The sequence below is a fragment of the Girardinichthys multiradiatus genome, chromosome 2 (genome assembly GCF_021462225.1).
Source record: "Girardinichthys multiradiatus isolate DD_20200921_A chromosome 2, DD_fGirMul_XY1, whole genome shotgun sequence".
In the NCBI taxonomy this organism is placed as follows: Eukaryota; Metazoa; Chordata; class Actinopteri; order Cyprinodontiformes; family Goodeidae; genus Girardinichthys; species Girardinichthys multiradiatus.
Window position 1 is genome coordinate 51,853,868 of NC_061795.1, and position 25,692 is coordinate 51,879,559.

The 25,692-nt window shown below is 43.5% G+C and overlaps 1 protein-coding gene across 7 annotated transcripts in view; it reads right to left on the reverse strand.

Moving 5' to 3' along the window:
* The window catches only part of vps9d1 (VPS9 domain containing 1), an 87,103-nt gene that overhangs the window by 48,043 nt on the left and 13,368 nt on the right, over positions 1-25,692 (reverse strand). For all 7 annotated transcript variants that reach the window (XM_047386938.1, XM_047386945.1, XM_047386974.1 and 4 more), the window contains 7 exons: positions 22,446-22,508; positions 21,822-21,874; positions 21,376-21,463; positions 19,335-19,417; positions 1,541-1,689; positions 456-812; positions 240-369 (listed from right to left, as the gene is read on the reverse strand). In XM_047386938.1, the coding sequence (XP_047242894.1) occupies positions 240-369; positions 456-812; positions 1,541-1,689; positions 19,335-19,417; positions 21,376-21,463; positions 21,822-21,874; positions 22,446-22,508 (923 nt within the window). The remainder of the gene's footprint in view (positions 1-239; positions 370-455; positions 813-1,540; positions 1,690-19,334; positions 19,418-21,375; positions 21,464-21,821; positions 21,875-22,445; positions 22,509-25,692) is intronic.

The following is a 25,692-nucleotide window of genomic DNA, read 5'->3' on the forward strand; positions in this document are numbered from 1 at the left end:
AACAGGGAGCAGTGGTGTGCAGTGTGTGTTACTTCCTTAAAAGAAATAAACTTTTTGAATGGTCTTCATCAAATGTGATGAAGGTTGGAGTGAAGAAGGACCATTGAGTTAGAAAGAAACAAAACGCACTGCAAGCTAAAAACAGCCTGATTAGATGATGCTGAGGTCCGGCATAAAGCAGGTCAGAGAACCACAACCAGAACCAATCCTGTTTCACATAGAAAACTAAGGTGCAATACCTAAAAAGAGCCACCAGGGCGCTCCACAGAGGCGTAAAAAAGGTGTCCTCTATACTGCAAAGACACAAGTCCTTAAAAGTTGCCGTGTTTAAACAGTCAAACGACAGCAAACACAGTGAGAGGAGTTGATCTGAAATATAACAAAAATAAAAGGTGTGAGAATTATGATCAATATGCAGAAACACTAAAACAATCAGACCCAATCAATTTGCTTACCAACTGCTATATGAATGTCTTTGACAATGGCTTTCAAATGTTCTTTAAGTGTTCTCAGCTCCAGCTCCTCCATGTGGCTCCCATCCAGCTCCATCGAGGGATCACAGGTCACCTCCGTATCCAGGCTGCTGTCATTCATGCTGCTGACAGGAGGGGTCCAGTCCAACTGGGACATAAACTGTTCCAGATCTTCAAATGAGTTATCCTGGTCCACTGTCACCGCTGCATCCACATCGTCCTCATCATCATACTTGGTGTGGAGGTCATGAGACCGTGAGGGGGAGAACGAGGCATCGGTGCTGAAGCTGTGGCCACCGAAACCATCACTGGCGGTTCTGATTGGCTTCCCGTGACACTCTGATCCATAGCGTTTACACAGAGGATTAATTCATGCTTAAATTTCCATAACAGACAGAAGCTTTATGATACAGCTAGATATGCTGTTTAAACATGCCTTACATAGACACCTTATTACCAGAATATGGATCCTTCAGACTCATTTTTATCCACACTAACTTTGCTGTGTCATTTTAAACCAACTGTTGCTCTGTACATGCTGTAAAATATGATCATTTTCTTTTTGCAACCAGGCAACGGTCATCGGGTGTTGAGCACTGCCAAATTTTCAAACTGTCGCTGCTTTCTCACACACACTTTTCATTTTACACAAATTGTTGACTTTACCTCGTTTGACGTCAACCATTTTACCATGTTGGCTTTTTTTATTAGCTATTTAGTGCTTTTATCATTTTTAGTATATATAGCTTTTTTTTATTTAAGAGCTTTAACTTTCAAAACATGTGACAAGAGATGCCATTTGGCAGCTGAAAAAGGACATGAAATGAACTTTTTGAAGTGATTCTAAATGTGTTTCTTAAAGCATCCTTTATGTGAAAATCACTACAATTCACTGATGGAACATTTAAATCTGTGAAGCACATTAAAACAACATTTGCTACTTTCACCTGAACAGAAACCTATATTCAGGGATCAGTCATTATAAAATGGAATATTTGGCCTGAATTAACTCGGCTTCAACTGTTTGGACCCGCTCACAAACACCTGACTGAATCATCAGTTCTTACCTGGGTGAAGCAGATTGTGAACGCTGCGTGAAGGTCTCAGCAACAAGGCGGGACTCTGAGGAAGGCTTTTACTCACGATGGGGTAAAGCTTGTTGTAAATTCTGTACTGATGTTTCTTCAGCAGCTTCACCACTGGGTGGTCAGATCGGCTGAGGATGGAGAATAAACGTTACGTCTCACCGTTCTCTGAAAGACTAAGCTGCTTTTAAAATTGACAATAAAACTCTAAATGATAGATGAATATATGGCTTCTATCATCTATTTATAACAGTACCCTTAGAGGATATTCATTCATTCTGGAAAAAGTCTCATATTGAATAAATAATTGTTTTTAATAAAATCACTGGTGCCAGAGTTATTGTCACCTATAAACATTGCTATAAAATAAATGTAAACAGAAGTTTTTAAAATTTACATTTTTTACTTTTCTATGGTGACGACCACATGTCTTCTATTACCAAATGTAAAATAATAGAAAATACATCTCTAAACAATACTTTTCTCCCCAACTGAATAACTGCTACAAATAAATGGTATTTTCTGTGTTTTCACTGTGAGGTGATCCTTCTGCATGATGCCACTGGCTGTATAAAACCCCCACTTCTCCCGCTAGTCTTTCTCTTCTACGCGGGTCACACAGGGACCTGGACAGAGAGAGACCCAGCACGCTAATGTCTCTTTGCTGGCAAACAGACAAACTCTTCAAACTGGATCCTAGAGTGTCATACGATCATCGATTATATGCACTGAGTTAAGTACGGATGAAAAACTGTTTGTGTACCCGGTATTCACTGCCTCAAGTGGAGGAGTTTAAGTATCTCAGGGTCTTGTTCACGAGTGAGGGAGGAATGGAGCAGATTGACACACGGATCGGTGCGGCTGCTGCAGTAATGGGTCGCTGTGCCGATCTGTTGTGGTGAAGAGAGAACTGAGCTGAAAAGCAAAGCTCTCGATTTACCAGTTGGTCTACGTTCCTACCCTCACCTATGGCCATGAACTGTGGGTCATGACCGAAAGAACGAGATCCCGGATACAAGCGGCTGAAATGAGCTTCCTCCGTAGGGTGGCCGGGCGCTCCCTTAGAGATAGGGTGAGGAGCTCGGCCATCCTGGAGGAGCTCGGAGTAGAGCCGCTGCTCCTCCACATCGAGAGGAGCCAGTTGAGGTGGCTCGGGCATCTATACCGGATGCCTCCTGGACGCCTACCTCGGGAGGTGTTCCAGGCACGTCCCACCGGGAGGAGGCCCAGGACACGCTGGAGGGACTATGTCTCTCGGCTGGCCTGGGAACACCTTGGGCTCCCCCCGGAGGAGCTGGAGGAGGTGTCTGGGGAGAGGGACGTCTGGGCGTCTCTGCTGAGTCTGCTGCCCCCACGACCCGGTCCCGGATAAGCGGAAGACGACGAGTACGAGTATCCGGTATTCATTCATATAAAAGGGAAATTAAGGTATAAGCAATGCTTGACTTTCTCTCTGAGGCCTGCAGAAGCAAACTGTGTTCCAGAGAATTCCCTGCAGACGCTGCCGACTGGAGCGGTTTTCCAGGTGTGAAAGGAGGACAACAGGAGCCCCATCACCGCGGTTACGTGCAGCTTGGTCGGCCTGACAGCGAGCCCCCCCCCCCCCCCAACAGCTTCGGAGGTTAGCTGAAGGTGCGAGAGGTCCTGGGTCCGGGATTCCTCGTTAAAGAGGTTCCCTGTGTCCAAAGTTACAGGAATTTTCTGTCTGTATCCAGCAACCATGTCAGTTTCATTCAGTCTGGAGCGCTTTTTTGCTGATCCCTCTCTTGTGCTTATTGATATTTGCCGCAAGTGCGAATTGCTGCAAATTGTGTGGCACTTTAAGCTCCAGGTCCCAAAACAGGTCCTTAAAGGTGACCTAAAGGCTCTGATAGTGGATAAGTTGGTGGAGGTTGGTGTGTTTAGAGAGCCTGATCTGCTTGAGGCTGCTTCAGTGCCGACCCAAAAGGTATTGTCTGTGGAGGACCTCAAAGATGGTCCTAGAGGGGAGGCAGTAGTGAGTGACCAGGGGAATACACCTCACACTCCCCCCTCGCTATGATCTACTGTCTTCTGTGTGTTCAGAAGGACGAGATGGAGCTCATTTGAAGGTGCAGTTGGCACGTCTCCAAATGGAGGCTGAGGAAAAGGCCCAGGACAGAAAAGCTCACCAGGAGCATGAGATCAGGAGGCTGGAAAAAGAGGCTAATAAAGCTGTAAAGCTGCGCAGACTCCAGCTGGAGGCCCAGACTCGAGCCCCTCTGCCTCTGTCACACCAGGTTCCACCTCTATGTCCGCTATGCCATTTGACATCAGTAAGTGTATTTCCTTAGTACCTGCTTTCAGAGATTCTGAGGTTGATTCCTATTTTTCAGCATTTGAATGCCTTGCTGGTACTTTGCAATGGCCTAGGGAAACCTGGCCTCTTTTGTCACAATGTAAGTTTTCTGGTAAAGCTCACGAGGTATTGGCAGCGCTTCCTTTAAAATTGCTTAGATTACGATCTGGTTAAAATTGCTGTCTTACAATCTTATGAGTTGGTCCCAGAAGCTTATAGACAGAGGTTTCGAAAACAAAAGAAAACTGCTGGGCAAACACATGTTGAGTTTGCCAGGGAGAAAGGCATTCTCTTTGATAAATGGTGTGCTGCATCCAAGGTCAACAACTATGACACTTTGCGTGAGTTGATACTGTTGGAAGACTTTAAGAAGTTCCGGAACGGGTGGTGTTGTATTTGAATGAGCAGAAGGTGACCACTCTAGCATCGGCTGCTGTTCTTGCTGGTGAGTATGTGCTTACCCATAAGTCATCTTTCATTGTTAATGAAAAGAAACCTGTTAACTCTGCTGCCGTCCCAGATGGTTAAAACATAGAGATGGGTTATGCTCCAAGACCAGTCCACAGAGTTTACGTAAAATCAAAACTTATCACAGGATATTTTCCTGTTGCTGTTTGCCCAGATTTGCCTATAGATGGTGTGGCTATGTTAATGAGGAACGACACTGCTGGAGGTCTAGTACTCCCAAGTTTGGAGGTTTTATACAACCCCTTAAATCAGACAACCCCAGACTCTTCAGACCCCGGGCTGTACCCAGCCTGTGTGGTCACCCGTGCACAGGCACGTAAGGACCCAGAGATTTCCATTTCTGATTCTGTTTTTATGTCTCCATTTTCTAGTGAGGGTGATGCACAACCCAAAAGTAACAACATGACGTTACTTCCAGATTCGGTGGTGTTGGAGGAGCCTAGTCCACTCTGGGAAAAAGCGTCCATCCCCCTGACCAGACATCATTTGTCGTCAGCATTACAAAGATGTTTCAAGAATGTGGTAAGTGTTGAACAAGCCAATAAAGAGAAACAAGCTTACATTGTGGAACAGAGTGTCTTAATGCATCAGTGGTCTTCATCAGGTGCGGGAAGTTCAGACTGGAGTAAAATTAAGCAGATAGTTATACCAACCACGTATAGACAGAAAGTTCTATCTCTGGCTCATGAAAGCCAGTGGTCTGGTCCCTTAGGTGTTACCAAAACATACCAACTTCTGTTAAAGTATTTTTTCTGGCCTGGTTTGAAACATGACCTTTCAAAGTTCTGTCGTAGTTGTCAAGTGTGCCAAATTACGGGTAAACCAAATCAGGTAATACCACCTGCTCCTTTGTGCCCGATTCCGGTGATAGACCACCCATTTGACCACGTCATAGTAGACTGTGTTGGACTTTTACCCCGAACAAAGTATGGAAATCAATATTTGCTCACAATTATGTGTGCCGCCACTCGATTCCCAGAAGCCATCCCTTTGAACAAGATTACAGCCAAATCTGTGGTTAAGGCCCTGACAAAGTTCTTTTCTGTGTTTAGCTTACCTATAACTCTACAGACCAAGGAACAAATTTTCAGTCCACGTTGTTCAGACAGGTAGCTAAAACCTTAAACATTAAGCATGTTGTTTCATCTGCTTACCACCCAGAGTCCCAAGGGGTTTTGGAACATTGGCATTTGACCTTAAAGTCAATGCTACGCAAATACTGTCTGGAAACTGAAAGAAGTTGAGATGAGGTGGTTCCATTTGCATTGTTTGCTGCTAGAGAGGCTGTTCAGGAATCCCTTGGTTTCAGTCCAGCAAAACTAGTATTTGGACACACACCACAGGGCCCTTTAAGAGCTTTAAAAGAAACCTTCTTAGTTCCTGCAGAAGGTTCTACGAAGAGTGTGATTAAGTATGTGCAAGCTTTTCGGGAGCACCTGGGTCAAGCTAATGCTCTAGCTAAGAAGCATTTAATTGACTCTCAAGGAAGAATGAAGCGTCACTATGATAAAACCTCTGTCAAAAGAGTTTTTCAAGTAGGAGATCAGGTTGCTGCAGTCCTACCTGTTCCTGGCTCTGCCTTGTCTTCAGAATTTGATGGCCCTTATGAAATTCCAGAGAGAGTAGAGGAGATGATTATGTCATTGGTACCCCTAATCGGCGGCGCAAAACTCGTGTTTGCCATGTGAACATGCTTAAATTGTACCACTCTCAACCTGCTCCAGAACCTAGTGGGGTGTATGCTCCAGTTGCGGTCACAGCTCAACTAGAAGCAGATGAGCTAAACAATGCTAATGGCCTAAGAATGAATTATCCCATCTGTTCTAGCCCCCGCCTTATAAACTCAGACATGATGAAATCTCTGCAGAGCCAGCTTGACCATTTATCCCTTGAACAACAAAAGGATATAATGGTCCTAATTAAGGCGTACACATGCTTATTTAGTGATGTACCAACACGTACAACAGTTCTAGAACATGACATAGATGTTAAAAATGCAAAGCCAATCAAACAGCATCCTTATCGTGCTAACCCCACAAAACGTTCTCTAATTAAACAAGAAACTGAATACCTGCAGGAACATGGTTTAGCGAAATCCAGTCAAAGTCCCTGGAGCTCACCTTGTATGCTAGAAACTAAGTCGGATGGTTTGCCACGCTTTATCGCTGACTTTCGTAAGGTAAATTCTATCACCGTGCCTGATGCCTATCCTCTCCCCAGGATTAAAGACTGAGTGGATAATATCGGAGCTGCCAAACATGTTACAAAGTTGGACCTTCTCAAGGGTTATTGGCAAGTCCCCTTGACTGAAAGAGCTTCTAACATTTCAGCTTTTGTGACCCCAGATGACTTTTTGCAATATGCTGTCATGGCATTTGGTATGTATAACGCTACAGCTACTTTTCAAAGGCTGATAAATACAGTATTGCGGGGCATCCCTAACTGCAGTGCTTATTTAGACGATCTAGTGGTGTATACTGAAACCTGGCAGGAACATTTGCAAACATTATATCAAATATTTCACAGTTTGGCCCAAGCCTCCTTGACCCTTAATCTTGCGAAGTGTGAATTCGGCAAAGCCACTGTGACATATTTGGGATTTACTTTGCACTTAATATTCCTCAGGCTGTTTAGCCCTCTGTGTTTTTTTTTTTTTGTGTTACTTGGGTAAAATTGTATTGTGTTTTGGCTTTGTGAAACCCTCTTTTGTAATAAATCCTTTTCCATTCTACTTGTTTCCTCTGGGCACATCATTATGTTACCGCCCCTGAACCCCTAGACCTGTGGGGGCCGTAACATACATTTGTTTTCTACACAGGTCACACAGGGACCTGGACAGAGAGACCCGGCGAGCTAATGTCTCTTTGCTGGCAAACAGACATAACTCCTCAACTGGATCCGAGAGTGTCATATGATCACATGATCATATGCATAAAGTTAAGTACGGATGAATCACTGTTTGTGTATCCGGTATTCATTCATATTAAAGGGAAATTAATGTATAAGCATTGCTTGACTTTCTCTCTGAGGCCTGCAGAAGCAAACTGTGTTCCAGAGAATCCTTGCAGAGACGCGGTCTCTACGAAGCTGAGTGGAGCGGTTTTCCCGGTCTGAAAGGAGGACAACTGGAGCCCCATCACCGTGGTAACGTGCAGCTTGGACGGCCCAAAAGCGAGGCCCCCCCAACGAAGCCTCATTAAAGAGTCAGCAGAAGCTAACCTTCGTTCAAAGTGGATGTTTCGTCAAACTTCGCCGTCGCCCGGACAACTGCTCAGCACGGATCATACGAGGTTAGGGTTTGGGCAGAGTAATAGATTTATGATCTGAACGTTTTTCATTTTAAGAAGTTTAGTTTTGTTTGCGTTGAACTCAGCTATCTTGGTGCTAGCAGAATATCTGCAGCACACGTGTTCAGTTTTGTGTTCTTTGTTTCGTTCGTTCGTCGTCTTCTGCTTATCCAGGACCGGGTCGCGGGGGCAGCAGACTCAGCAGAGACGCCCAGACGTCCCTCTCTCCAGACACCTCCTCCAGTTCCTCCAGGGGGAGCCCAAGGCGTTCCCAGGCCAGCCGAGAGACAAGTCCCTCCAGCGTGTCCTGGGCCGTCCCCTGGGCCTCCTCCCGGTGGGACGTGCCTGGAACACCTCCCGAGGAAGGCGTCCAGGAGGCATCCGGTACAGATGCCCGAGCCACCTCAACTGGCTCCTCTCGATGTGGAGGAGCAGCGGCTCTACTCCGAGCCCCTCCCGGATGGCCGAGCTCCTCACCCTATCTCTAAGGGAGTGCCCGGCCACCCTACGGAGGAAGCTCATTTCAGCCGCTTGTATCCGTGATCTCGTTCTTTCGGTCATGACCCAAAGTTCATGGCCATAGGTGAAGGGTAGGAACGTAGACCGACCAGTAAATTGAGAGCTTTGCTTTTCGGCTCAGCTCTCTCTTCACCACAATGGACCGGCACAGCGCCCCCATTACTGTGGCAGCCGCACCGATCCGTCTGTCGATCTCCCGCTCCATTCTTCCCTCACTTGTGAACAAGACCCCGAGATACTTAAACTCCTCCACTTGAGGCAGGGACTCCCCTCCAACCTGAAGAGGACAAGCCACCCTTTTCCGGTCGAGTACCATGGCCTCGGACTTGGAGGAGCTGATCCTCATCCCAGCCGCTTCACACTTGGCTGCGAACCGCCACAGCGCATGCTGTAGGTCTTGGCTATAGGGGGCCAGCAGTACCACGTCATCCGCAAAAAGAAGAGACGAAATCCACTGGTCCCCAAACCAGACCCCCTCCGGCCCTTGGCTGCATCTAGAAATCCTGTCCATAAAAGTTATGAACAGGACCAGCGACAAAGGGCAGCCCTGCCGGAGTCCAACATGCACTGGGAACAGGTCCGACTTAGTGCCAGCAATGCGGACCAAACTCCGCTCCGCTCAGGGCTGATCTCATCCACCCCCGAAGCCCTGCCACCGCGGAGCTTTTTAACCACCTCGGTGACTTCAGCCTGGGTGATGAAAGAGTCCAACCCAGAGTCCCCAGCCTCTGTTTCCACCACGGAATGCGTGATGGCAGGATTGAGGAGATCCTCGAAGTACTCCTTCCACCGCCCGATAATGTCCTCAGTCGAGGTCAGCAGTCTCCCGCCCCCACTGTAAACAGTGTTGGCAAAGCACTGCTTCCCCCTCCTGAGGCGCCGGACGGTTTGCCAGAATCGCTTCGAGGCCAACCGGTACTCCTTCTCCATGGCCTCACCGAACTCTTCCCAGGCCCGAGTTTTTGCCTCTGCCACAGCCCGGGCCGCAGCACGCTTGGCCTCACGGTACCCGTCAGCCGCCTCAGGAGTCCCACAAGCCAACCACAGCCGATAGGACTCCTTCTTCAGCTTAACAACATCCCTTACTGCCAGTGTCCACCACCGGGTTCTGGGATTGCCGCCAGGACAGGCACTGCAGACCTTACGGCCGCAGCTATGGGCGGCAGCATCGACAATAGATGCGGAAAACATGGTCCACTCGGACTCTATGTCGCCAACATCCCCCGGGATCTGGTCGAAGCTCTCCCGGAGGTGGGAGTTGAATACATCCCTGGCCGAGGGCTCCGCCAGGCGTTCCCAGCAGACCCTCACTATGCGCTTGGGCCTGCCAAGTCTGTCTGGCTTTCTCCTCCTCCAGCGGATCCAACTCACCACCAGGTGATGATCAGTGGACAGCTCAGCCCCTCTCTTCACCCGAGTGTCCAAAACATGCGGCCGAAGGTCTGATGATACGACAACAAAGTCATCGACCTCCTGCCTAGGGTGTCCTGGTGCCAAGTGCACTGATGGACACCCTTATGTTTGAACATTGTGTTCGTTATGGACAATCCGTGACTAGCACAGAAGTCCAATAACAAAACACCACTCGGATTCAGATCGGGGAGGCCATTCCTCCGCCTCTCCAGGTGTCACTGTCATTTCCCACGTGGGCGTTGAAGTCCCCCAGCAGAATAATGGAGTCCCCGGGAGGGGCACTATCCAGCACCCCCGACAGGGACGCCAAGAAGGACGGGTACTCTGCACTACCACGCGGCCCGTAGGCTGAAATGATAGTCAGAGACCTCTCCCCTACCCGAAGGCGCAGGGATACGACCCTCTCATCCACTGGGGTAAACCCCAACACGAGACGGCTGAGCTGGGGGGCAACAAGCAAACCCACCCCAGCCCGCCGCCTCTCCCCGTGGGCCACTCCAGAGTAGAAGAGAGTCCAACCCCTCTCAAGGAGATGGGTTCCAGAGCCCACGCTGTGCGTGGAGGCGAGCCCGACTATTTCTAGTCGATATCTCTCGACCTCCCGCACAAGCTCAGGCTCCTTCCCCCCCAGCGAGGTGACATTCCACGTCCCTAGAGCCAGCCTAAGCATCCGGGGATCGGGCCGCCGAGGTCTGCACCTTCGTCCGCCACCCAATCCTCTTTGCACCGGTCCCTCACGGTTCCCCCTGCAGGTGGTGGGCCCACTGGGGGATTCTTTGTTCTTTGTTTGTATGTTTTAAAGTTAAGACAAACTTTATTTAAAGGGTGATATTAAACACAGAAGATTGATCATAACGCGCCGCTCGCGCTTATGCATTTTAACCCTTTTATTGACGGTATTTTAAAGGTGTGTGTTTGATTCTGGTGCTAAGCTATTAGCTACTTTGTTAGCTTTAACTGCTAACATCTAAGAACACGTGCTGCTGCTAAATAATATTTACCCAGAAAGGTTAGTTTTCAAACCAGTAAATAATAGTCCCTGAACATCATTTTACTAAATTTAATAACTAAGTAAACACCATTAAGCCCCATTTCTCCAGAAAGATTTGTCTCTTTTCCAAAATAAAAGATCAGAGAGGCAGTCAGCACATCCACATCAACTCCAGGACCAATGTTGTCTCCAACTAGAACCGATTTTGACAAAATTTCCCAATTTCACCAAATAAACTGCAAAATCTTAGAAGAAATCGTACAGCAACTAAGCTCTTCTTCCTGTTGTCTCGATGTTTTACCCACAGCTTTCCTTCAGAAAGTTTTGCCTGTAATAACATCTGATTTAACACAAATAATAAACATGTCCCTTTTGTCAGGTGTTTACCCCCAGCCCCTGAAAACAGCAATTATCAAACCTCTATTGAAAAAGAGCAACTTGGACAAGCTGCTACTACAGAACTACAGGCCTATATCAAACCTCTCCTTCATCAGTAAGATTATTGAAAAAGCTGCGTTTCAACAGTTAAACAACTTCCTAACAACGACCAACCGCTTCGATGTCTTCCAGTCAGATTTCCTGCTCACCACAGTACAGAGACTGCTCTTGTCAAGGTGTTCAATGACATCCGTATAAATGCAGACTGTGGAAGAACCACAGTGCTGGTATTATTGGACCTTAGTGCAGCATTCGACACTGTTGATCACTCCATTTTATTAGAGCGCCTGGAAAACTGGGTCGGCCTTTCTGGTCCAGCACTCAGCTGGTTTAAATCGTACTTGAAGAACAGGGACTTTTTTGTGTCAGTAGGTAACTTTACATCAGAGACACAAAAATAACATGTGGCGTTCCCCAAGGGTCCATCTTAGGGCCCCTCCTATTCAATATCTACATGCTCCCCCTAACTCAGATTTTAATAAACAACGTAAGTTATCATAACTATGCAGACGACACACAGCTATACGTTACGATGTCACCAGGTGACCATGAACCCATTCAAGCGCTGGGTAAATGCTTAGAAGAAATCAATGCATGGATGGGCCTAAATTATCTTCAGCTGAATCAAAACAAAACTGAAGTAATAATCTTTGGACCAAAGGAAGAACGTTTAAAAGTTATCACACAGCTTCAGTTAATACAGCTAGAAACCACCAGTCAGGCTGGAAACCTGGATGTAGTGATGGACTCAGACCTGAACCTTCAGAGGAACATAAAGACAGTAACAAGGTCGGCCTTCTATCACCTAAAGAACATCTCCAGGATTAAAGGACTAATGTCTCAGCAGGACCTTGAAAAACTAATTCATGCGTTCATCTTTAGTAGAATTGATTACTGCAACGGTGTCTTCACAGGTCTGCCTAAAAAGTGGATCAGACAGCTGCAGTTGATCCAGAACGCTGCTGCCCGCGTCCTCACTAGAACTAAGAAAGTGGAGAACATCGGCCTGGTTCTAAAGTCCTTACACTGGCTCCCTGTAGCTCAGAGAATAGACTTTAAAATACTTCTGTTAGTCTATAAATCACTGAATGGCTTAGCACCAAAATACATTACAGACTTGTCAGTGGATCAACCAGCCAGACTTCTCAGGTCTTCTGGCTCAAATCTACTCTGCAGAAACAGAACCAGAACCAAACATGGAGAAGCAGTTTTAGTTCTTATGCTCCACTAATCTGGAATAAACTCCCAGAAAATTGTAAAAGCACCGAAACCCTAAGTTGCTTTAAATCAAGATTAAAAACTTATTTGTTTAGAGTGGCCTTTGACTGGGCCACTGTTATTAGTTAAGTTTTCAGTCCAACTTTCCTTTCATTTTCTTGTCCATCATTCTATTCTATTCTCTTTATTTTATTTTACTTTACTTTTTTTAAATTACCTCTGTTTGATTTTATCATATGATTTGTTTTTCTGTGTATTTATTTGCTTTGTAATTGTATGTACAGCACTTTTAGTGTCTTGTTGCTGGAAAAACGCTATATAAACTTACCTTACCTTAATAATATTTCTTTAAATATTTTAATAAATAAAGGCAGCTAATTAGACACCGTTGAGAATTAGTCATCCAGAAGGTTGGTTTTATTCAGCAGATCCTTCTTTAAAACATTATTTTATTAAAATAATATTTAATCTGATCTTTCATTGTGAATGGTTGTCTAAACGTTTGCTGATTATTTTCTAAGTTAGTTCCAAGACTAACTTTACTTAACTTCCAGATTCTTCAAGATACAGGTCCTTCTCAAAATATTAGCATATTGTGATAAAGTTCATTATTTTCCATAATGTAATGATGAAAATTTAACATTCATATATTTTAGATTCATTGCACACTAACTGAAATATTTCAGGTCTTTTATTGTCTTAATACAGATGATTTTGGCATACAGCTCATGAAAACCCAAAATTCCTATCTCACAAAATTAGCATATTTCATCCGACCAATAAAATAAAAGTGTTTTTAATACAAAAAACATCAACCTTCAAATAATCATGTACAGTTATGCACTCAATACTTGGTCGGGAATCCTTTTGCAGAAATGACTGCTTCAATGCGGCGTGGCATGGAGGCAATCAGCCTGTGGCACTGCTGAGGTCTTATGGAGGCCCAGGATGCTTCGATAGCGGCCTTTAGCTCATCCAGAGTGTTGGGTCTTGAGTCTCTCAACGTTCTCTTCACAATATCCCACAGATTCTCTATGGGGTTCAAGTCAGGAGAGTTGGCAGGCCAATTGAGCACAGTGATACCATGGTCAGTAAACCATTTACCAGTGGTTTTGGCACTGTGAGCAGGTGCCAGGTCGTGCTGAAAAATGAAATCTTCATCTCCATAAAGCTTTTCAGCAGATGGAAGCATGAAGTTCTCCAAAATCTCCTGATAGCTAGCTGCATTGACCCTGCCCTTGATAAAACACAGTGGACCAACACCAGCAGCTGACACGGCACCCCAGACCATCACTGACTGTGGGTACTTGACACTGGACTTCTGGCATTTTGGCATTTCCTTCTCCCCAGTCTTCCTCCAGACTCTGGCACCTTGATTTCCGAATGACATGCAGAATTTGCTTTCATCCGAAAAAAGTACTTTGGACCACTGAGCAACAGTCCAGTGCTGCTTCTCTGTAGCCCAGGTCAGGCGCTTCTGCCGCTGTTTCTGGTTCAAAAGTGGCTTGACCTGGGGAATGCGGCACCTGTAGCCCATTTCCTGCACACGCCTGTGCACGGTGACTCTGGATGTTTCTACTCCAGACTCAGTCCACTGCTTCTGCAGGTCCCCCAAGGTCTGGAATCGGCCCTTCTCCACAATCTTCCTCAGGGTCCGGTCACCTCTTCTCGTTGTGCAGCGTTTTCTGCCACACTTTTTCCTTCCCACAGACTTCCCACTGAGGTGCCTTGATACAGCACTCTGGGAACAGCCTATTCGTTCAGAAATGTCTTTCTGTGTCTTACCCTCTTGCTTGAGGGTGTCAATAGTGGCCTTCTGGACAGCAGTCAGGTCGGCAGTCTTACCCATGATTGGGGTTTTGAGTGATGAACCAGGCTGGGAGTTTTAAAGGCCTCAGGAATCTTTTGCAGGTGTTTAGAGTTAACTCGTTGATTCAGATGATTAGGTTCATAGCTCGTTTAGAGACCCTTTTAATGATATGCTAATTTTGTGAGATAGGAATTTTGGGTTTTCATGAGCTGTTTGCCAAAATCATCTGTATTAAGACAATAAAACACCTGAAATATTTCAGTTAGTGTGCAATGAATCTAAAATATATGAATGTTACATTTTCATCATGACATTATGGAAAATAATGAACTTTATCACAATATGCTAATATTTTGAGAAGGACCTGTAATCCTTGGTTCTCAAACATAAACATTGCATGGTAATGTTGCATCACTCTTTTGGTCATAATTTCTAATCATCTTTAATCAATTTGTTTATATTGTACATAGTCCATTAGTCTTCATTATTCTTTAATTCTGATTGGTAGTTTAGTTGGATTGTTTTAGCAAAGTAAAGAGTTTGTTGATTGAAATATGTTTGACTTTAAGTTGACTTATTTTTGTTAATAAATTCTTGTATTTTAAGAAATTGTGTGAATTTATTCCATATATGTGCAGAGTTTATGCTGTTCAATAATGTCAGAGCTCGTCTCACACCTTTCTATTTTGTCCTAATACCATCACTTTACTGGGCTGGTATTCACAGGACAACCCTTAACAGACCCAAATATTATTTGATAAAATATTAAAATATTAATAAAAAATATTAAATAATATTCTCAGATTCATAATCACAACAGCAGTTTAGTGAGTGTTCTAGTTAGGTAAAAAGTTTGTTGTGCCGGAATAGTTTGGTTGCAAGAAGGAATTATTTTTGTTCAATAAAGAGAATGTGTTTGTGTTTATTTTGTATAAAAGTGGTGTTCTGTCAAATAAGGTTAGTGCTTGTATCAGCCAGTCTGTTGTCCGAAGTATTTATACTCCTCTACCCTGTCATCCTTTTCATCCCTGACCACACATCTTTTATAAATTTCAGCTGGATCTTGTTCTCCATTCTACCGAGATTCAAGATTCTTTATTGTCATTATGTAACCATAATGAAATTTGGCTGAGACCCGGCTCAAAAGACACACATGTAGGTTATAGACACAATTTACAAAATCTAGAAACACTTGTAGAAAAAGAGATCATGTGTACATGCAATGTGGCATGAAGTATGTAGTATTTACATAAAGTTCAGCTTGTGCTGAAACAGATGGGCTGGTTGTCTGATTGTTAGCAGGGATGTTGAGTGTCTGCCTGCAGTAGGACTGCGGCCTTCACTGCTTTGGTAGCGAACGCGTTCCTGAATCGTCTTCCTGAAGGAAGTGGGACAAACAGCGTCCAGGTGGGTGTGGTCTATAGTAAGGTGTCTGGTCCTTTTCTGGACTCGTGCAGCATAAATCAAGTCCAGACCTGGTAGACGACATCCCACAATCCCCTGTGCTGTCTTCACCACCCGTGCTAAGTCCTTTCTCTCCTGTGGCGCAGCTCCCATACCACACTGTCACACTGAGGCACAGGATGTTTTCAATTGTGGCCCGGTAAAGGTTTGTGAACAGCTGAGTAGAGAGACCAGTCCGTTTCAGCTTTCTGAGAAAGAAGAGCCGTTGTTGGGCCTTCTTTACCAGGTGGGAGGTGTTCACAGTCCAGGAGAGGTCAGAGGAGATGTGAATGCCCAGGAACTCTATGCTGTCCACATGCTCCACCACCTCCACCTGTATGCAGAGAGGAGCGTTGTTTGATTTGACACCCACCACAGTGGTGTCCGCAAACTTCACAGACGACACCACTGTGGTGGGTCTCATATCTAACAATGATGAGACCTATTACAGAGATCCAGCTGCACAAAGCATTGTTTCAGCCTGAAAAGGAAGAATTACGGTGTTTATAAAATAATAATCAGAATGAAGGCAACAGTAATGCAGCTACTCCAACATACTGCCACCCTGAGCCGCTCAGTTCCAGAAAATCCACTTTTGTGGAGATATTTAATAAAGAATTCACTATCAGTGTGTGTTCGGGTTGCAGCGTCCCGAGTTAAACACAAAGCAAAGGATGGCGCTGCCTTGCTGTGGTGACATGCAGCAGCGGTTGTGTTCGCGTTCTGTGCTTCGTTAATGAGTTGTGTTTTTACTAATGTGGACTTTATAACTGACCCATTAAGGATTTGGCAGTATTTCTAAGTGTCTTTTTAATGAATATTTGAACTCTTATGTTAACCAACTTGAGTGACTTCAGTATAGCCATGATTTCCTCATTGGATGCAGGAGCTCAGCTGCTGGGTAACCACTAGCCAGATTCCTCCCTGGAACTCATCAGGGATATGTAGAGTTTCTAAAGATATTTTTTCGGGCACTAGAGGCCTTTATTTTTCATTTTTCGAGAGTAGGCAGACAGGAAAGAGGGGCAGAGAGAGGGGGAGACATTTGGCAAAGGTTGCCAGGACGGCCGCATTGAGGACTATGTAACCCCTACACCACCAGCGCCACGCCCATATGTAGAGTTTCTGAACCACCTGGATGGCATACAAAGGCCTGAATGACTCCAGAAGAGCCGTGATTTTCTTATTAAATACAGGAACTCTGCTGCTGGAGATCTACCAGTCGGCATGTCCCCTGAAATTCATCGGAGATGTTTGGAGTGTCGGAACTGCCTGGATAGCGTGCAAAAGAGTGGAGGCGGTGGAGGGAATCGGCTCGGACCTGGCAGTAGCAGAGTGGCGCTGAGACAAATGAGGAAGCGGGGTCGGAAAGGAGGAGTATGTTGCAGACCTGGCTTGAACCAGAATTCAAAAACATTTGTGTGATTGCCCTTACAGAAACTTTGCTGACAGCTGATGATTGGAGTCAGGACTATGAGCTTGGTGGATTCGGCCAACCAGTTTGCCTTGATCGTGATGGACAGCTTACCGGCAAATCACATGGAGGGGGCGTGGGCCTATCTGTAAATTCATGCTACTGCACCAATGTCAGGATAAGGAAGTCCTTCTGCTCTCCTGATGTTGAACTTTTATGTTTCTCTTCGCCCTTTTTATCTCCCAAGAGAAATCTCCCAGATATTTATAACTGTGGTGTATATTTATCTGAAGGTAAACATGGTAAATGCTACATCTACTACTGCAGATCATTTTTATGATCTGCAAAGTATCTCTCCTGATGCTCCACATTTTTTATGGGAGTTTTCAATTCTTGTTGCCTCAAGATGTCTTTGCCTCATTTTTTCCAGTATGTTAAATCCCCAACAAGCCATAATGGGGTATTGTATAAATGTTCACTTTCTGTGAAAATAGCATCATCCACCAGAAAATGATTACATTATACCTTAATAACAAGCCCTCGGTCAGTAAATCTTTAAAAGTTGCCTTAAATGGGAAAAAATTGACTTTTAAAGAGGGGAATATGAATCTATATAAAAATGCTCAGAAGTTACTGAAAAGGAAAATAAAGATGGCCAAGATTAAATACAGAGATAAAGTTCAGGAGGAACATGAGAGCGGTAATAATCCATGACTTGTCTACAGGACAAGCAATTAGGGCTGTCTTACTCCAAACACTCTGACCTCGCTCTTGCCAAAGAGCTAAACCAATTTTATCTCACATTTGATTCTGGTGACTTTACAAAACACTAGCTAGAATACAAGACTGTGTCAGAAGGTAGTAAGATCTGTATTGAAGATCTAGGATTTGGAGGACGTTTGAAGAGATAAATACTAGGAAAAGCCATGGCTCAGATTGTATTATTGGCCACTTACTTAAACATTGTGCCCCCTTCATGTGTGGCATTTTTACATCGATCTTTCAGAGCTCTTTCACACAAAAAAAAGTTCCTGCAATATGGAAGCATTTCATTATTATACCAGTAGCTAAAGTTAAATCCCCAAAAGCGCTAAATGATTATCGACCAGTGGCCCTCACATCTCTTGTGATGAAATTATTTGAACAGATAGTTAAGAGAAAACTAGTGCAGACAGTGCAGAGCAAAATCGACCCACTCCAATTTGCTTATCAGGCAAGAAAAGGGGTGGATGATGCTACTGCTACGCTCTTGAAGTATGTTGTTGGCATTTAGAGGGCACAAAATCATATGCACATCTATGTTTTATTGACTTTTCTTCAGCCTTCAATTGCATGCAGCCCCACATATTAGCCAGGAGATTGGCTGATCCTTCGCCCTCTGTAAGAAGGCCAACCAGGGGCTGTTCTTCTAAGGAAATTTAATGTTTTATTTTCCCTTTATTGAATCTGTTTCAACTTTTGGAATGATGTGCTGGTTTGGTAACCTCAGCTTGCCAAACAAAAAAAGTTATTAGGTGTAGTTACTGTCTGTACTAAGATTCTTGGTGCTGATCTGAGAAACCTTAATCTGGTCTTCAGAACAACAGTGATTAAGAGGACAACATCAGTTCTCTATGATCCTTTGCACACCCAGTTCAGGCTCCAACCATCAAGAAGGAGGTTTACACATGCCCAGAAAGGAAGATCTAACAGATACTTACGATACGGTCTTTTATTCCCTTAGCTTTTAGGTTTTTAAAATAATTTCTGATAGTTGTGTTGCCTAGAGTTCTGATATTATCCTGATATTATCCTGTAAGGTTGTTTGAATGTTCTTTTTTATTTTGTGTGTGCGTTGACTTGTGGACTCTGATGTAAATTAATCGCCCCTTGGGGACAATAAAGTATTGTAAAGTCTAAAGAAAGCGGGAACCTTCCCTTTCAGTGTTTTGCAGATGCAGTAATGCTCTTATCAAACCTGTAAAGTCAAAACTGGTCATGGATCTTACAACTGGCCAGGATTGTTGTTCATTCGTTAGGAGTTTGAAGGGAAGCAGACACCCTGTGGGTCTATGTGTGGTTAGTCTTCCAGTTCATTAAAAATCACATTTTCACACTGTTTGGAGCGGCAGTCCAAGGCTTTTCAAATATAACCGCCATGAAACAATCTAAGATTGATATTGTGGTGTTCTGATTTCACAGTTGTTGGTGCTGCATGTTATAATGCTGTTGTGATGATCTGTGTTCTCAGAGTGCAACGACAGTCCAGCTGGAGGAAGAACCTCTCAGGGTAAAGAACCGCCCAAGCTTCAGACCCCACAATGTAAACACACACAAAAACAGCTTCAGTAGATGCAAGGTTCCTGGAAGAACATCTTCAAACTGAACAAGTCGTGCTTTAGTTTGCGCCTGAGTGTAAAATAACACAGCCACAGTAAAGCTTCAGTGTTATTCTGAATACAGTGTTGCAAATGATTACCTGAGCAGGTAGGAGACCAGGTCTAACACCAACGAGGAATCAGGATTCTTCTTTATGCTGGCTCTCCACTGTTTGGGCCAATCCTAAAAGCACAAAAAAATAACCACTCAGTATTTTGTTGTTAGAGGACCTTTGCGATTCACTGATGACAGAAACTCTCCACAGGATACACAACCCTGGAGTCAGAGTGGGCTCCATCTCTTCACAGGATTGTGTACTTAAGTCCATCCTGCAGCCTGTGCACATACACTGCCTGGATTTAACTAAGCAAATAGGTACGAGCCTCCCATTGGATAATTACTGCATGGGCAGTATATTGATGAGTTTTTGAGGTTTAATAAGGAAGGGCCTACTTCGCATTTATTGATATGAGAGAAAGATCTCCCTTTGGGTATCTGAACAGCAAAATGGTTTTATCAAAGGGAGCCAACTCTTTTTTAATACACGCAGTCTTTTCAATGTCATTTATTCTAAGCATTCTTCTGATTTACCTGAAATAAAAATAGTAATTTCCCTCGATGCTGAAAAAGCAATTGACAGGGTGAAGTGGGAGTACTTGTTTATGGTTTTGAAGAGGTTCGGATTCGGGAATTTCCAAAATGGGACTGAACATAAATTGCCTTTATTTGCAGAAGATCTGTTATATGTAGCCTTTTCAGGCTATAAATTGAATTCAGAGAAAAGTGTATGCTTTCCCATAAATACTGCTGTTTGTGGTCTTCAACAGTCTGATTTAACTTTCAAACTTAATCTCACAGGATTTAAGTATCTAGGTATAAATGTGACATGCTCTTTATACGACATCACTTCAGCTACTTTCTCCCCTTTTATTACTTAGCTTCTGATATCCAGAGGTGGCGTAATCGGATTCTTTGAACAAGTTAATTTGTGGTTTTATTTGGATAGGGAAACCACCAAGAGTTTGTAAAACTACAAAGATGCAAAATTAGCGGTGGACTTGCATTGCCCAATTTTTAATTATACTACTGGGGTGCCCACGTCCTCCAAAATATGTTATTGATTAAAACCGTCCAGCGCTCATTGGTGCAGACTGGGACCATCATCCTGTACTGGGTACTTACTATCAGGTCAGATTTTTTCTTCTTTGCCAATAAAACCCTCGTTATACACTAATAGTCAAGTACAGATGTTTCAGAACAGATGGCGTTTTAAATTTCTTGCTGCCTTTTCTTTGTGCCTTTAATTAATAATCATTTGTTTCCTCCATCTCTTTCAGATGCATTATTTTCAGTTTGGTATGACACAGGTAGAAAACAAATACAAAACATATACATCTCAGGCAGTGGTGATTGTTCTAAGACTGCAAGGGAAGCTCAGCTTCCCCTAAAATGTCAAAAAATAAGTGATCAAATATATACTGTTGTGTGTACATGTCATTGACTAAATATACGCTACAACGCGCTCAACTTTTGTTCAGAATCAACTTCTTATCTCAGGTAACGACGCAGCTTTCCTCTCACTCATTCCTGCAGCTTCACAGCTTTAAACAGTGAGTTCAGTAGTGAAGTAAAAATGCTGGGCTTTGTCCCGCCCATCGGACGCTCAGCTTCTGCATGATGATTGGATGATCTGTCTGAGGCTGAATCCCTTTTTGATTGACAGCGAAATCAGCGAATGAGCGATCTTGAAATTGAGCTTCCCCTCCATGAAAGACCAGCATCCGCCATTGATCTCAGGGGTATTTGATAGTTTTGCTAATTTATTTTCTAAACATAATTTACTTGAGCTGCATTTGTTTCGTTATTTACAAATTCAGAATTTTGTTTCTAAATGTTTCCCGAATTTTCCCTCAGTGCCTCCCATACAGCATTGGGAAATAATGCAACAAATAATAATACAACAGTTCACATCAGATATCAAAGATGCACAGGTGCAAATCCTGACTATAAAAGCATTTATAATGTATCCAGCAACACATTTTTCTGGCACTTATGGTGACCTATAGACATTTGGCAAATTAGTTTGGCCACCTGGTCATAATGATGTCAGATATATGTCTAACGCTTGCTGTCACACTTACATGGTCCTGCTCATATTCAAGTACATTGGCATAGAGAAGGCGCTGCTCTTGCTCATCTGCAGTCAATGCCCCAAATGCAACCAACCTCCTGTTGAGACAAACACACACTGCATGTTACAGATCTGCAATTTATGTCCTTGGGTGATGTTATTGACAGTTTAGTTAAATATGGATGTCAACCAAAAATGCGTGTGTGGTCAATGATACGACCTCTAGACTTTCCAGACAGAGAATAAACAATGATGAGGCACGTTATGTCAAAACATAGCAAATGACGATGCTTAGATAGATGCCACTGAACAGACCTGCAACCAATCTGAGGTAGAAAACCTGTGGCAAAAAGGTGTTTCAGAGGTACCTCCTCACCTAGAGGTGAGCAAGACCTCAAGTCTGCACTTAGAGTTAAGTCTTCACAGAAATGATGTTGATGAAGAAAATGTGTTTACCTGTTAGCTTCTTCCTGAAGCCGTAGTCTCCTTTCCTCCACCTTCCTCTGGAGCTGGTGTTATTGTTGAGAAAAGCCACAAAATGCAAAACGTCTAATGTGCCAACCATAGGTCATAACAGAAAAACATCAGGAAAGTGAACAGACCTCAGGATACACTGCTTTTGTCCACATATCAACAGGACAGAGATGCTTTGGTGGCAAACGTGGACCTACTCCATGTACAGCTGGAGGGCTCAAGGTTTTCTGAATGGTGATACGTTTTCTGGCCAACTACAAGACTGCCAAAGTTTCTTCTAGGTGTATTTCTCAGCCCAACTTGTTTACAAGCATACTTCCATCCATCTGAAGAATGTCCACACATATTAAAGACACCTTCAATTTAATCTTTACTATGAAATGACTGAATTTCAATGTTCTAAATTCCCAAAAAAAAAAAAACCTGCAGATTTTACCTTAGTTTCCATAAATGTTTACCAGTTTTAACACTTTATTTGCATTTGTGTGGATGTAGAAATATATCATAAAATAAAACCTTACAGAAAACCTTCACAGAAGTTAATCTGGCTGTCCCTCAGTTGAACAACAAATTCATGAACATCCAAAAGAAGTTCCCAAAGGATACAGCATCCTGTCTGGCTTTGGCTATGATGAGGTTCTCCATCATATGTCGCTGCAGAGAAAGTGTCTGCAGCAGGAAAATTAAAAGAGAACAAGATTGATTTGCTTTGAAGATTTCAAATAGTTGCAAACAAACTTTAATTGTTTGAATTTCCCAAAGACGATTCTGTGTTAAGAGACAACAATCTGTCTATCCACAGAAGCTCTGCACCTCCTTCCACTGAGGATTCAATTGTTTCTTTAAAAAATTAAAAAATAAAACAGACAGGAGACAAGACTGGCATATTTCTATCAACTTTTATTAAGTTTAAATCTTTGACAAAAAACACAGCTGGCAAAACAAGTTATTTAAAATGCAGGACATACCACACTGCCAAACGCACATCTCAAGAAATGGTCTTCAAACAAAAATGGAATAAAAACTAGTATGAAATCCAGAACAGAAAATCAGCCTCCGTCAGTTTGTCAGTCTAGTAAAAATCCAGAGATCCGGATTGCTTCCATGTTGCCAATCAACCAAACATGGAATAAACCATTGGGAACAACTATATTAACCAGTATTTTAAAAAGGTAGGGACTTTAGCCACAGGCAGATGTAACGATTGCAACTAACGATTATTTTGCTAATTGATTAATCTGTCAACAATTTTTTCGATTAATAATCGGCTGGCAAAAGGTGCTTAATAGGACATTTTTTAATGGAATTCGAATCAGGTGAAATTAAGCTAGGATACTTGAGTTCTGGATAGAGCATACAGCAGGAGAACAAGTATTTGACACGCTGCTGATTCTGCAGGTTTTCTCACCTCCAAAACTCGTAGAAGTCTTTTAATTTTTATCAGAGCTTCTCTTCAACTGTGAGACACAGAATCTAAAACAAACATCCAGAAAATCACATTGTGTGATTTCTAAGTAATTAATCAGCATTTTATTTCATGACATCAGTATTTGATCCCCTACCAACCAGTAAGAATCCCGGTTCTCTTAGACCTGTTGGTTCTTCTTTAAGAAGCCCTCCTGTTCTCCACTCATTACCTGCATTAACTCCACCTGTTTGAACTCATTATCTGGATAAAAGACAGCTGTCCACACAATCAGTCAAACCATCTCCAACCTCTCCACCATGACCAAGACCAGAGAGCTGTGTGAGGACATCAGGGATAAAATAGTGGACCAGCACCAGGCTGGGATGGACTACAGGAAAACAACTGAGCAGCTTGGTGAGAAGACAACAACTGTTGGAGCAATGATAAGAAATGGAAGAAGTTCAAGACGACGTTGAATCTCCCTCAGTCTGGAGCTCCATGCAAGATCTCACCTCGTGGGGCATCAATGATCGCTCTACAGACTCCATCCAACATCGCAGGCAGCTTTGGAAAGCTTTGAACAGCCGCCCACGTTCTGCGAATCACTCGATAAGTCAGGTAACCACCAACTCTAAAAAGCAGGAATCCTGTTATCAAAAGTCCAAATATGTAGACATCTTCTACGTCCTCGACTGACATCGTAGTCAGGAACACAATCTTCAACTGCGGCCAAGAATCCGTTGTGTTTCCAGAGAAGAACGTCCCGTCTGGACAAGAGGGTCTCCTTTACCCTGTCTTCCCATTGAAAAGATTTGATCCATTACGTTGAGAGACCAGCTGATCAAATCCATAATTTACAAGTTTGGAGGATATTCAAAGCGAGGCTCTGAGAAAAATACAGACAAAAAGCAGAAGCAGGGATCAGCAGGGAGGAAGGGAGAGAAAACGCGTCTGTCTTCCACCGAGAGAAAGAGAAAAGGACCAGAGGAGGAATGGGAGAAGGTCATGTGGTCTGATGAAACCAAAATCAAACTTTTTGGTCTAAACTCCACTCGCCGTGTTTGGAGGAAGAAGGATGAGGACAACCCCAAGAACATCATCCCTACCGTGAAGCATGGAGGTGGAAACATCATTCTTTGGAGACAAAGGGGACAGGAGGACTGCACCGTCCTGAGGGGAGGATGGATGGGTCCATGTATCAGGAGATCTTAGCCAAGAACATCCTTCCCTCAGTAAGGCCATTGAAGATGGGCCATGGCTGGGTCTTCCAGCATGACAACGACCTGAAGGACACAGCCAGGGCAGCTAAGGAGTGGCTCCATAAGAAGCATCTCAAGGTCCTGGAGTGGCCTAGCCGGTCTCAAGACCTGAACCCAAACGAAAACCTTTGGAGGAGCTGAAAGTCCGTATTGCTCAGCGACAGCCCTGAAACCTGAAGGATCTGGAGAAGATCTGTATGGAGGACTGGTCCAAAATGCCTGCTGCAGTGAGTGCAAACCTGGTCAAGAACTACAGGAAACATCTGATTTCTGGAATTGGAAACCAAGGTTTCTGTATCAAATATTAAGTTTTGTTTTTCTGATGTATCAAATATTGACGTCATGAAATAAAATGCTGATTAATTACTTAGAAATCACACAATGTGATTTTCTGGATGTTTGTTTTAGATTCTGTGTCTCACAGTTGAAGAGAAGCTCTGATAAAAATTAAAGACTTCTATGAGTTTTGGAGGTGAGAAAACCTGCAGAATCAGCAGCGTGTCAAATACTTGTTCTCCTGCTGTATTTACAGACAAACAAGGTATTTCATCTTAAATGTAAAAAAGGAAATATAGTTTATCCATTTTTGGCTTGATGCTCTGATTATTGATTATTACTGCGATGATTCGATTCTTAAATTAGTCGACGATTAGTTCAATAATTGATTAATCACAATTAATCAAATTAATTGTTTCAGCCCTACGGTCATGTGTCCCAAATTGTAGACCTTCAGAACAACTGAGAATAAAACATTGGACACAGCAACAGTATGAGAAGAGACATCATTACTAGTGAGATGATCTGGTGGTCAAAACGTTCTTCAGTTTTTAACTTTAACAAAGACTAGATGGCACCTTGGTCCGCACACTAAAGGTTTGACACCACACCACCAATGACTCTCAGAAAAAATGCTTCACATTGTTTCATCTTTTTATTTAAACCACTCAAATTCACTATTAGGAGATTTTTTTAATATTTTAAAGAAGAAAAAACAAAGACAATACCAATTCAAGGACCACAGTGAAGTACAGCAGAGCAAACAATGACAATTAGTGAGAGAACAACAAGAAGCACCCAAATACTGAACAATTAAACTAAACGGCATCAACCATAAGGACTCCAAACCCACTCAAAACCTGCATTAGGTTAGTTTAGGTCAGAGGTCTGCTGTGTGCAGATAGCAGAC